A 13,978-nucleotide genomic window follows, 5' to 3' on the forward strand; every position below is an offset into this window, starting at 1 on the left:
TCCTTTTGTTTTTATTCTGTTGATTAAAATTAATATTCCCTTTTCCACATGCTAAACTCAAGGTATCTTAGTTAAGACATCGCTTCCCTTCTCAAATTTGGTGGCTCTTTTGGGTATAAATTGCTGATTGAAATGGTAAAATGCTCCCTCTTCAAATAAATAAAATTAGGTTTCAGAGCTTGTATGACTAAGAGATCACCTTTCCAGATATTTATGCCATGAACAGTCTTGTCATCAAATACGTGCCTGAGACAACAGTGTAAAATTATTTTCAGAGATTTTATCATCATGTGTAGTGTCACGGCAAGGACTAAAAAAAAACCTTTACTTTCCAATCTACTGGGCATAATTTCCTAATCCAAGCATTAAAATTCTTTCTCTTGATAGAAAGTAAATTCCTCTATGTGCCCCAATCACACCTTTTAAGATATTTCTGCAAGGAAAAGCTTAGATTTTTTACGCACCATACTGAGATGATTTTAAGATGTTTATCGTCTTCTTTAGTGCTCTGAAATAAACAATCAGTAGCACCAGGAAACTACTAACTCACTGACTCATTTCAACGACATGTGTGGCTTCGCCTCCTATAGGAGGTATTAGCCATAAAAATAAAAAAAAATTAACTTCTTTCATCAACACTCCTACATCCAATCCTCTCAATGAGTATAAACGTTTCCTAACTGTATAATTTTACCTGTTTTTAATCTTCAAGTTATTGGTCTTTCACTCGAAGTAAAGCCATAACTTTCAGGGTTGAAAATAATTCTTCAGCTTTTAGCGTGAATTTGTAGGCTTTTGTCAAGGCTCATTGTTTTCTTAACTGTCAATAATAAATGAGCAGTCAGAACATGTCTTCAACACTCAACATGATTTATTAACAGTACTGAAAGGAATAATTACCTTAAATTGCTTAAAATAATTTCAGCATCAGAATCTTTATTTTGATCAACATGTTTTGTGGCAGCAATTCCTTTTCTAAGAAAACGTTGCAAACGGCTCAATTTTTCGGTGTTTCTTCAAGCGTGAAATATACAATTTCGTCGAGACAAACTGTCGCGCTTCTCCATGGGAAATCCGTACTGTGCAGTACCGACTTTAATTTGAACGTGTAAGAAGGCTTTGCAAACGACATTGAACAGGATTTTGCAGAAAATAAATCTTGATTAAAGGTAGTATGTAAGTGCAGAAACGTAAATACGATAATGTGACGGTGTTTACACAAACTTGCATGTTTCACGCTCCAACAAATACGTGGAAAGCTGAATACTGTAAACAAAAATACTCCCTGTAGCACGCTTCGAATTTCGAAACTTTATACTCGTTTACGTTTCCGAAAAGCTTTAAGCGCATTTCTTGGCTGCTTAATTGCCTAACATGAAAAGTTCATCATAGCATGACAGCGACTTTTACTGCAGTTGGACGATCAGTAAGCGTAATATTTTGCTATGAAATTCTAGTTCTTCGGTGAAAAATCGCTGATAAGTGCGCTAAAAGTTGCGGCTGCCGCCGGCAGCCGGCTGTTATTTTGAACCTTGCTTTCATCTAAGTACATTCATCAATTTTATTCCAAATTTTCTGTTACCCAAATAACTTATTAAGTGTAAAATTTCTTTAGTAAGGAAACTCTCTCATATGCTTTTGGCTAACAAAGGGACAGCCATCTCAAAAGGAGAAGGATTTGCTAACTATTCATCCATTCAAACTTTCCATGGTGCATTCACGAAAAATTCTTCAGTTGGTAGAATTTGGGAAGCACAGGTTTGAATGAAGTCAAAACCTATATTTTTGCCTTCCTTTTCTACAATTGCTTAAATTGCAGTTTACCGGAGAGCATCACTGCTGAAACATTGGTTTCATTGAGATATCCATTTGGTTCAAGATATACTTAATGGCAATGGAAACATTTTAACAGTTGAGACATTCCAATGTAAATTTAAAATGAAAACAAACTACTGAAGTTCTTTTAATTGATAGCGGTAACTCCATCGAATTTGAAAAGGAAACCCAGATGAATATAAAATATATAGGTATATACCCAACCACTACTACCATCGTGGGAAATAAGCTAAATTTAACATTGTACTCATACCTTACAAGTTTTTCTGTTTCCCAAAGCGATTCACCCTTGTCTCCTCACTAAACTGATGTTAGGGACCTTACGATCCGACAACGGCGACGGCGACGGCAACGTGAGAAGTCTGGGTCGAGCGGGGCCACGTCGTGTTGGCGTTCCCGCCAAAATTGAGATTACGAATTTTACGAGCGAGAACGTTGACGACGGTCATTGATGTTTATCGTGTTTAAGTCAACGAAAGTTTTTTAGAAAGCCATGCCAAAGTTCCGTGACACTATTCTCCTGGCTCATGCTTCCCGTTTGATTAACGCTGAAGAATTCGTGCTTCTCTACGATTTACACAAGCCTAAAAATCCGGATTTACCGTACACTAACTACGAGTGTTTCGATCTCGACAAGATGACCGATGATGAATGTAAAACTGAGTTTAGATTTTACAAGAATGACATTTACAACTTGGCAGAGGTGTTTACTTTACCGGATCGGATCGTTTGCTACAATGGTGTAAATGTCGACATGGTTGAGGCATTGTGCATTTTTCTTAAAAGATTTGCCTATCCCTGTAGATACGTAGACATGATACCCAGATTTGGAAGGCCAGAACCACAATTGTGTATGATCTCAAATGCTGTTATGAACAAGATGTATCAAACACGGAACCGACTTCTCAATGATTTGAACCAGGATTGGTTAAGACCCGATCATTTAGAGGAGTTTGCCGTTGCAGTTCACAACAGGGGAGCTGCTCTTGACAACTGTTGGGGGTTTGTTGACGGTACTGTGAGGCCCATATGCCGACCAGGACAAAACCAAAAGTGCTTATACAATGGTCACAAAAAAGTCCATGCTATAAAGTTTCAATCTATCGCAGCACCCAGTGGCCTTGTTGCCAACCTGTTTGGGCCTGTCGAGGGAAAGAGACATGACAGTGGGATGTTAGCTAGATCTGGAGTGTTAAACCAATTGCAACGATTTTCAGTGGACACAAATGGGAACCCCCTATGTATTTATGGAGATCCGGCATATCCTCTTCGACTACATCTGCAAGGACCTTTTCGAGGGGCTGGACTAACTCCCATACAGTCTGCATGGAATGAATCTATGAGTGAAGTCAGAGTTTCTGTTGAATGGATTTTTGGTGATATAATAAATTATTTTAAATTTCTGGATTTCAAAATAAACTTGAAAATAAGTTTAAGTGCTGTTGGCAAAATGTATGTGACATGTGCCCTTCTTCACAATGCTCGTGTTTGTTGTTACGGATCCACCACATCAGACTACTTTGATGTTTCTCCCCCAGAAATTGGGGATTATTTTCACTAAGTCTGCCAAACAGGTTTTACAAAAGTTACATAACACTTTTCCTTTCGAAAATTGAACTGCTTTTTAATAAAAAAAATTATGCAATCGAGAAAGGCTAACATATTGGAATTAAAGTGAAATAAATGCCACCAAAACAAACTATTAAATGAGAACAAATAATGGTGAGCATGTTTACAGAGAGTAATGCAATTCTATAGTTGGATAAGCCCTATTGCCTTGATAAAGGCTCAGCCCCAGTTTTGATACTGGCATAACATCAATTCGGCGACTTTCAAAGGTTGGCAAAATTAAGCAACATTTCCTTTACAACTATATATGTAAACAAGTAATTATTATTATAAATCTTTAATTTTTAACTTCCTTGAAAATGTTCAAGTTAATAAAAATGTGAACTCTTTGTGCATTTAAATGACCTCTTGCAGAGATTGACCAGCATCACTTCCCAGCAAACTTTTTCATTAGTTCCATAAGTGCAAGGGTTTGTTGTTGGTGCTGTTGCATCATGTTTGCATTCATTTGCATAAACTGCTGCATTTGCTGCTGCTGAAGCTGCTGGGTATCTCTAGTTTGCTTGTTCATCATATCCAATTGCTGTTGTCTTCCTTCCTGCTCCTTTGCTTGCAGTGCTAACTCTTGCCTTTTTATCTCCAATTCATCACGTTTTAAAGTAGCTTCTACTTCTGCCCTATCCTTCAGGTAAGCCAGAGTGCTTGCACCACTAGCTCTGCCCTTTTTCGGTCTTGCTCCTTGCTGTTCATCGGCATTCCTTTTGGCACTATCTTTAAAAGTTTCCAATGATCTCTTCCGCATTTCCTCTGCTTTCTTTGCTTCTTCTTCCTGCTTTTGTTTTGTTTGATCTGTGATTTTGTCAGACTCATCAAAGAGTTCAATGGTTTCATCTAACAGTTGATCTAGTTCCTTGTCCTCTTCAGGGGCAATACCTGAGGCTCTGTCTTCTTCCCTGACTTTTTTCCTTCTTCTCTTTTCCATTGTTGAATAGTGGTCACGAACAGACTGTTGAGTAACACGGAATTGGGGATAAGGAATAGCATTTAAGGATACTGCCAGCTTTTCCCAATCATCTCCTCTCTCACTAGTTCCTTTCTTGTGCAGCCATGGCTGCAAAAGCATCAATTCCCTCAACATAAGCAATTCGTGTTCTTCATTCCATTTCATTGATTGACTGAAAGTGCAGTGCAACAAAAATTACTTCATGAGGAAGAAGTATCAGTATATCAGCAAAATTTGCTAACAATAAAATTATCATTGTATCTGAGATTTACTAGCACTTGGTCCTAATCATGATCAAAGTTTTTAAAACAAATAACATAACTTGCTTTGGGTGGTATTAACTAGATCATCATAATATTAGACAATATCTTTGTTTTCTTTAGTCCTCCAATAAATTAGCTGAACTTGTTGACAGATAAAGAAATGATCATGAGAATACATGATGGCTATCCTTTGCCTTCCAAATGAGGGAAACATACAATTAAGGTTGGAAGGACGCTTTCAAATGAAGACAGTCATAATTACTAAAAAAATGTGTAGCATTTGGAGCAAAATATTGGGCAATCAATAAAGTTTGGATTTTGTAAAATAATTCTTATTTAATTAGGAAACAGTGGAAATTATGTGAACGTCTCTGTTTTGTATTTGTTTTTGATTCAGTTATAAATAAAGCAATATTTGCGGTATCGGAATTCGTCGATATAACTGTTCAACCCAGCCAGTGAGTTCCTTGTAAAATAAGGTTAATCTACGATTATAAATGAAAATTAGCTCAATGAAAGTATTTATACACTTTGCATCGGTCGAATCTAGTACCGCTGCCGACAAAATCTCTCTACTATTTCCTAGTAAACCCAAAATAAAATTAAGCTTAATTGTTCTCTTTTTTTGATCGAGAAAAAAGTTGGAAAGTAAGTGATAAGAAAGCTCAGTGATAGCGAGTGAAGTACAATCACAAACAAATACAAAGCAAAATAAGTCAAATCTCTCTCCATTCAGTTTGTGGTCGTATACTAAAGACTCCACGCTCTGTTCGTTTCGGATATTTCAAACAAACTAGTATTCTTTAAATTTAGTCGCAAAGTCTCGTTTTTACCTTGATTCCTTTGCCATAGTTGGGTTTTAATTTCCACGTTTTCGCACAACGTCAAACAAGGCTTCTAGACGTCCGCGCGTGAAGGGACACCGCCGTCTCAGAAATCTACTCATGCGCAGTACGTAACCGGAAGTAAAAAAGTCCCACGTCGCCGTCGCCGTTGTCGGATCGTAAGGTCCCTGTTATCTGCCGTTAACTGCCGCCTCACTTACAGGTTCCCCAAGGTTGTTTATTTGAACAGGGAAGAGAGGACACTGGGAACAAGATTGAGCATTAGGACTAGGAGCTTCCTCACGCATCATACCTACCTACGCTGCCTGTATATCATTTTATTTTAAGAACAGTCTTAGTTTTCAAAATTCCCCCGATATACTCTGTTCTCACCACGTCCGCGAGAGTATCACAATCAGAAGTTTGACTGTCTTCACTCGATGAACGTTTCTTGTAATCGCGTGTGACAGAGCGTCGTTACACAATAATTTCATTTGCTACGATTAGCCAGCACACCGCAACCTCTGGTTAGGTTCTCAAATGAAGAAAAAATACGGGCAAAGGAAGTCTCCAAGGGTTTATATGGGATGTGAGAGTTCCAGTTGATATGTTCCTGGGTGGACATTAATACTCTAGTATGGTTGTATATGTTATTGAATAGACTATAATATCGGTATCACATGTAAAAATTTTAATCCAATGAAAAGGTAAAGCAAGTGAAAGTTTTCCTTCCTTCTGCTGATCCGAGTTTTTTACGACCCTAGAGTTATCCCGATTGATTTTCAGTCAGCGGTTGAGCAGTAGGCCTAGATTGGTCTTTATGGGAAATTTAAGGGTGCGTTCCTTTACGAGGTTCCAGATTAGGATTTGTGATCCAAGATCACACAGATCACGTTGCATCAAAGTCATCACCAGATCAGTAACCATGACAGCAGGCGCGAAATTGTAGAGCGCGTAGGCGGAATTATGCGCTAAATTTAAAAACGGAAACAAGATGGCCGTCGTGGATAGAACAGCTGTTGTTTCGTTAATAAAGGAACTTTCGGATGATTCAATACTACAAGAAGTGAGAAGTTGTCAAGATGAAGAATTACTATTGTTTTTTTTTGTTTTTTTTTTTAAGGGAGAGGCAGAGCCATGTCCACATTGAGAAGTGCTTCGAACGTATTAAACTAATCTACATTGTTTCAGATTTTTTAAGTCATTTTCGGATGTCAAGAACTACAGTCAGCTGTATGGAACGCCTGTTAGCTACTTGCCTAGGTCTGCCTCATGGGCAAAGGAGTGGTGGGAGATCTACTAATGACTTACAGAAGCAAGTATTGATTACGATACGGATACTTGGGAACCCTGAATGCCTGCGATCAGTGGCCGCTCGATTTAACATTACAAAATTGATTTTATTTCGTGTTTATCGCAGAATTTGTGGAGCGATTGCCAACAATCTTTCCGGTCAATATATGAAGAACCTAATTTGAGATTGAGCGCCGCTGGGCAAAATGATTAATTTCGGATCCTTCGCTCAAAGGAACACGTTGGATCAATGATCCAATGATTCGTCTTTAGGTCACGAAGATCAGTGATCCGATGAATTCTTGTCCAGAGTGGATTTGATAGACCACTGATCTGAAAATGGATTTGCTCGAAAGGAACGCCACAGATCAGAAATCCAGATCCGGATTCTCCCAAAGGAACGCACCCTCAAAAAACTGAAAACATCTTATTGTAAACAAGAATCTATGCTATGAATATCAAAGTTACTTTTCCATTGATACCTACTCATAATTTCCGAAAAAATTTTTTTATCACATAAACTGCGGTGTTATACAGGGATTTCCGGCCCTGAGAAAAGCCGTAACAACACTCGTGAAAAAATTTCGTATTTTTTCACGTGTGTTGATATAGCCAATCAGCTGCTGACACGTCACTCGCCTTTAGCGCCACTCGGACAATTTGATAAATGATCGGCAAAGCCTTCCCGGTTCTCAATATAAGGTAGTTTGTCGGAACGTTCTCGGATTGTGGCGGCTAAAACACTGAAAAATCCGTATTGGTTCAAACTTTTCTAGAAGGGGAAAAACCAATATACAAAAAGAAAGAAAGTTATGTATTCAATAGCTTTGGTGTTGGCATTTCTCGCGGCTGAGAATGAAAATCGTCAACTGGAAGATTTGCCACTGGCCGATTTTGGCCGTTTACCTTAAAGACTTCTTCTGTCGGTAAGGACAAAGTCAATAAATGAGATTTTTTCAGTTGAAAATTACGACCAGTGTTGTTTTTGTAATCGTGATTCAACGCATTTTTCCATCCTTAGAGTTAGTGCTAACGCACTCTACGATTGTTATTCGGGGATTTTCGTTTCATTTATTTTCATTCTAAATGAAGTCGGCTTTTCTTGTCAGTAAAGGGCTATTGTGTTTATATGATAAGCAAAATAATACGTGGTTGTTTGTAGACATGGAATTTCTCTTCAAGTGTTCAACTCGACAGACTTGTGCGCTGCGCTCACTCGTGAGCTATCGAGCTAAACACTCGAAGAGAAATTCCATATCTATGCGCGCCCATGTAGTACTCTCTATTTATCTTGATGCTGAAGTCCCTCCCTGTCCAGAAAAGGGGGGGGGGGGGGTGGGGGTGAAGAGGGAGTGTCTCCCTCGCGCGTTGACCGTTTAGATTTGCCCAGTCCATCTCATGTACTTAGAAATGGATGAAGCCTGGAAACGACAACTTCAGCACCTCCTCCGGGAAAACTTGTTTCGTTGAAAGTTTGACTTTTTAGGCTGTAACTCGCAGACTTAATAGAGTAACTGTTTATGGCTGCATTACAGAGGGTTATGGATCACTTTTACTCTACCTAGCGTTTGAAAGCTTTAAAAAGGTTGTAATGTCTTCCAGTACTCGACGAAGGTTAGAAGAAGCCTTGAACGCTGGGAAAGATATCGCGAAGAGCATCTCCAGGTAAAGAAAGGAATGAGTACTCAACTTACGACGCTTTGAATCGTTTGAAGCTTGGTATGTACAGATCTCAAGCAAAATTGCGGCATAACTTTTATCTTAAGTAGATTGACGAATGGTTTTACTACGTAAATATCAGTTAACAGGAAAATCTGCATGCATGCAGTTGAGACGCTGGTTGACCTTTGAGGGGAAATTGGCAGCATCAAACTGGAAATTAGCACCATTAAATTTGAAAATAAGAGGGACTAAGAAATTGCATGTTATCACAAAAACAGGAGTCTTTCCTAAATTTCAGCTTTGTTTTTATAAAAAAGTTTCCTATCGCAGTGTCCATTCTAAATGACATTTAAGTTCAAAAAATGACTGGCAAGAGTGTAAATCTTTGAAATGAGGTCATCACCCATTGAACCCAGAGAGATGTTGCACCATTTACTGAATGGCTCCCTAATATGATTGCCAGCAGCATAAGATTTATTTTTAATGATCAATTTGGATTTTTACGGTTCTCATGGTATGGAATGTGCAATAACCAAGGTTTAATTTAAAAAAGTAAAACTTTCTGTGTAATGCTTAAACTCCCAAGATCTGATTGTTAATTCTCCGCTGTAGCTGCTACACATTTCCATGTAAATTAGTTATGAGAACGTGGTGCTAGATCAAGATAGCAGCTTCTACCTAATAAGTTTGAATATTCTCATTACCTGTTTGCAGAATAATGTATGAATATTGTAGGGAGAATTTTTATGTGAATCACTTCTGGGAGTTAAAGGGTTAACTGAATGAAAATCCAAAACAGAGAACTGAAAACCTGAATTCTCCATTTTACTATTAAGTAGTCACCGACTTGTATCTTCAATGTGTTAAATCTTAAGTCAATAAACATCAAGCAGTTTCTATTAGGAAAACAAATTTACATCATAAAACAAAACAGCTTTAAAACATGTTTAACCCTTTAACTCCCATGAGTGACCAAGACAGAATTTCTCCTTACACTATCAATACAATGTCAACCAGGTAAGTTATGAGAATGAAGAAAATTATCAATTTAGGGATAATTAATTGATCCGATACTAAATTCTCTGAACTAACATTATAAGAATTGTATGGTCAATAGTGAGGAGGATGACGAATTTGAACTGGGAGTTAAAGGGTCAGGCCCTTTGGTGCAAATGGTTTATTATTGGTTAGAAGTGATGTGTCTATAGTACCTGCTCAAACCAACACCAGCAAATCAGCAGATGAGGTAAGTGTTTGTAATTTCGTTATTCCACCTTCGATATAGGAGGACGCGCGTTAGAAAATTTGGATCGAGGCTTACCGGCAAACGACTTTCGAAGAATGAATATAGATGCGAACTACAGTGCCAAGTAACGTCTGCGCATGTCACATGTCGCCTGCTTATCCATGGCAATAGTATTATACAATTGTTAAAATGTGGAATTCCATCCAATCACAGCTAATCACAACAGCATATAAGTAACGCGTACTCAATCCACCTCATCGCCTTAAGAAGACTAGCTGTATGCAGTCGAAACGCTGCGATCCACATCCGAAGTGACCACATCAAAAGGGACAAAGTTATAATTAAATTTTTTTTTTTTTAAGGAAAACTGTTTGTTATTAAAATTTGATCTCAGTACTATTGGTAAACAAATTTCAGTCTCTTCTCTATGCAGACAGCAAAACAGTCCCATTTTTAAGACTCCTAAGATTTGGCATCGTAGGCCAGATCCGTTTGGAAAAAATACACCAGACAAAACGGTTTTTTTTTAGCGTTACCTTCCAGTTTCGCCCCCCACCCGTTTGCAGTTTTGTCTTTATGTTGTTTTGTTTTGTGTCAATATTTTGTACCGCCCGCCCGCCCCCTCCCCTCCCCCCCTTTTTTTCAGCTAAAGATGTACAAGGGTACTTTTTATAATTTTTGCCAGATATCTTTATCTGCTTTTGAAGATGCCTAACTGATCAACGTGGTACAAGACTTGACTTGTCTTTGCTTCCCCAGATTGTGGATTTACTGAAGTTTAAGGTGGAGATGGGTTCGGTCAAGATCCAGCTGCCTAAGGATTTGACTGTCAGAGTCACACACGTCGAGGTGCTACCAAATAGAGGTACCTTGATCTGTGATACTGTATCCAATGCATGCAACGAAGGAGAGAAGCTTCTTGCATTCATATGAGATATCATCTATGAGAGGAGAAACTTGAGTTTTGCCTTCAACCCTTCAACTCCCAGGAGTTATGAAATGTTACTTCTCCCTTTAATATCCATACATTAGCAAGCAAACAGGTAACGAGAATACGCCAACTGATCAGGTAGAGGTTTTCTTGATCTAACACCATATTCTCGAAACTGAGGGCAGAAACCGTGAAGGCGACTTATCAGGGACTTTGAGAAAACCACGACGGCGACGGCAACAAGAACGTAGCGAGACAAAGGATCTTATGAGCAAAACAATAGCGAGGCTTAGCAACAAAACCTCGACAGCAATCTAGTCCCGGTTTTAGATTGAACTCAACATTAAATTTACATGTCATGCCGAAGTGAAGATGATTATGGTCAGAAACGATTAAGGTATCGAGCTAGAGGCGAAAATCTTGGAGGAAAATTAATTCCGTTTTTCGACCTTTTTACCACACGTCGCTGTTGTAACATCTTAATCTCCCAATTTAAGTTTCCTCAATGCTGTTTGCATGTCTTTTGCTTAAGTTGAGGTGTGGCACCGCCGGAGACGTTGTACATATGAAGCACGCTTGTAGTTTTTAATTTTATTATACAGTATATTTTTTGTGCATTACGATTTGCAAGACGGTGAGAACCTTCGTTATTCTTGTTGTTTCACAGACTATGGTGGCGGTGGTTTGTATCCAACACAGTCTTCCGATTCCGGCTCAGGAACGCAGTTGGCCATTGGTGTTGGCGTCGCTGCCGCGCTCGTGGTTGTGTTTCTCGTTGGGACTCTGGTGTATTTCCTCAGGTTTGTGAATGTTATGATGGAGCAACAAGGTTATTAAAATGACTTTTATTTTGACCTGCGCATGAAGTTGAGTGAAGGAATGATCCCCGAAGCGAAACTTTTTTTGTGTGAGTTCTTTGTTCCCGTAGAGAAATATGATTATCCTTTTAATACTGTTGATAGACCACGCTCAGTCCTACCTCAGTTTTGGCGAAGTCCAAAAATAGAATCGATGTTAAACGAATCGTGAATCGTAGAATCGTGCTAAACGAGTTCAAAGCCAGGTGACAGGAAAAAGGACTAGTTCCCGGGATAACTTTATTGCAATTGTAGCGACGTAACCACTCCGGCACGCTATCTTTTGCGATATTTCTATGAAAGGTATCTCTAAGGATTGAGCATCAACTTCTCATTAGTAGCTAACAAAGAGATGTATTTTCATTAGTTGGGAGAATTCGGCCTCTGATCTCGAGAGTTAAAGGCCCCATCTTTCTTGATATCTCAAGGCCCAGAACTCGGGACCGATTTCAGTCTGTGGCTAACAACAACGATGTTCAATCGTTCGTTAACGCAGAGTGATCGCATCGTTGTTCCGCAACATGAAGTGAAAACAAGTTTGGCCACTCCCTCTTGGGTGAGTCTGCTAGTACCCATTTTTACCCCTGGGTGGAGAGAGAGGTACTGTGATAGTTGAGTGTTTTGCCCAAGAAAACAGCATCAGGTCCTCTCAATTCTCAGCACCATTTATTATGGCACTGCTTCTCCTGCTGCTGTATGGTACAAAATTGGAAATCTTTCAAAAAAAAAAATTATGTCGGGATCGTTCAAAGTTTCCTACAATTGCTGCTCTACTTGTTCTTGTTGCTTATACACGTAATCCGCCAGTGTTAAACTAGTCCTATCCGTGAGATACGAAGCGCGTACCATATGTATAAGGCTGTGAGCTTGTTACTTATTGTCTTGTTCATAAATCATATTTTTATGACCAAAGTCATTAGCAGGTGGCCTAATTTAACGGTCAGTCGACAAGATCGAGTCGTGCTGCTATAATTTACGCTAGATTTAAGTAGAATACTATCATTTTAGTTTACCGATACGAAATCTGTCCTTTTTATTTCAGGATCTTTAGCTCTTTTGCCTCACAGTCAAAATGATCCAGGCCATGGAGGAAATACTAACAACTGATTAATAATGATAAGAAATAATCCAATTAGTAATAGAGACACGTGCAGTGGTACTTGTTGTTCCAGGAAATAAGCCACAAAACTACTCAGTAGATTGTAGACTTAAAGTAACCGGTCAACCCATAGAAAAGTCATTTAAAGGGGTCTTGGATGGGATGAGCTGGGGGGAGGGGGGGGGCTCAGATACCATGTTTACACTCCTCCCCCTACCATCCAAAGATTTTTATATCATTTTGTTTGGTGTTAGGACTAATTGTCAAGTATTGGCACTAAAACATTCTACTCCCACTTCACACCTCCAAGGCCATCTTCCTTTTTAATTTTCCGTCCCCGTTTACTCAGTGAACGAGAATTTGCTAACAGAATAAGTAACGTTATGCAGTTCCGTTGTATTTAATCTTCCGAGAAGGACAGTCCCTTATGACTGTTCATACTGATATCTTAAGAGAGAGACAGTAATAAGGTTAGCAATTAAATAACTCTTTGAGAAAATTGTTCCTTTGAGACGAATGGTGACCTCTACCTCCTACATGTTCATTGTTGTTTTAAGCATGCGCATTACTAGACTCTCAGGTAAGCAGCGGTTTAGAGGTTACATGTGATGGATCTTTTTAATTGACAATCGAAATTGTTCTTGGTTCGTTTCGCTCTACGACATTGTTCTGTGACTGGTCAGAAGAAAAAAGATTGCACCATCTTCTCAATCAATCGAATATTTGACCTCTTGATACGTTGTCCTCACCTGAGGGCTTTGAATTTCAAATGTTGAAATGTATCTAATTTCAGTTCACTTCCGATAATCAGATTTGCCGCTTTTATTACTTTGCTATTGTTTTGTTTTGTGTTTATGATACAGTCATTCGAAAAGCGCTTGAACCTCTCAAATGAAAAAGAAAAACTGCTGTCGGGTGCTGTTTATTTTTCTTGATTGTGGACGGAGGCCCGATTGTTTTGGTCATGTGTAAGGGCACATTTTAAATTTTCTTACACCAGCGCCTAAAAGGAAAGTTCGCCTCTCAGGGTACTTTTTTTTCTCGTACTTGTGATAGATATTTCACGTAAAAATCATTAGTTAAATCAATTTTTGTAAGTGAAGGCTGTTGTTATACATGCAGTAACCTGAAGCGTCCGTCTGACTAACATCAAAATGCACGGTAGCTTGTAAATAATTTTGTGAACATGACCTGGAATTCTTTTTTTTGTGCATTTGATTTGAAAATAAATTAGTGTGCTCGCTAGCTGTTGCTTAGTTATTGTAAGTTGACTTGCTTTACAATCTCAACAACTTTATTTTCAATTAGAGAGGTGGGGGGGGGGGGGTACTTATTTATGAAGGACCAGTATTTTCTTAGTTTACCAAGATGGTAGGTGTCTATTTCGGGAAAGGT

The 13,978-nt window shown here is 38.7% G+C and overlaps 3 protein-coding genes across 3 annotated transcripts; 2 read left to right on the forward strand and 1 right to left on the reverse strand.

The window, feature by feature from the left end:
* Positions 1-2,154: 2,154 nt before the first annotated feature.
* Positions 2,155-3,397, forward strand: LOC149051096 (uncharacterized). Its single transcript, XM_089196291.1, has one exon. It carries the CDS (start codon positions 2,330-2,332, stop codon positions 3,395-3,397), a length of 1,068 nt encoding a protein of 355 aa, XP_089052417.1. The 5' UTR covers positions 2,155-2,329.
* Positions 3,398-3,439: 42 nt separating this feature from the next.
* On the reverse strand, positions 3,440-5,643 carry LOC113678594 (uncharacterized). Its single transcript, XM_089196292.1, has 2 exons — positions 5,505-5,643; positions 3,440-4,580 (listed from the first exon to the last, which is right to left on the reverse strand). Exons 1-2 carry the CDS (start codon positions 5,519-5,521, stop codon positions 3,833-3,835), a joined length of 765 nt encoding a protein of 254 aa, XP_089052418.1. The 5' UTR covers positions 5,522-5,643; the 3' UTR covers positions 3,440-3,832.
* A 2,736-nt stretch (positions 5,644-8,379) lies between these two features.
* Positions 8,380-11,496, forward strand: LOC149051097 (uncharacterized). Its single transcript, XM_089193774.1, has 4 exons — positions 8,380-8,453; positions 9,642-9,696; positions 10,456-10,561; positions 11,295-11,496. The coding sequence occupies exons 1-4, from the start codon at positions 8,380-8,382 to the stop codon at positions 11,462-11,464; spliced, it is 405 nt and encodes a 134-aa protein (XP_089049900.1). The 3' UTR covers positions 11,465-11,496.
* Positions 11,497-13,978: the final 2,482 nt, after the last annotated feature.

The sequence above is a fragment of the Pocillopora damicornis genome, chromosome 2 (genome assembly GCF_964200805.1).
Source record: "Pocillopora damicornis chromosome 2, jaPocDami1.2, whole genome shotgun sequence".
Lineage (NCBI taxonomy): Eukaryota > Metazoa > Cnidaria > Anthozoa > Scleractinia > Pocilloporidae > Pocillopora > Pocillopora damicornis.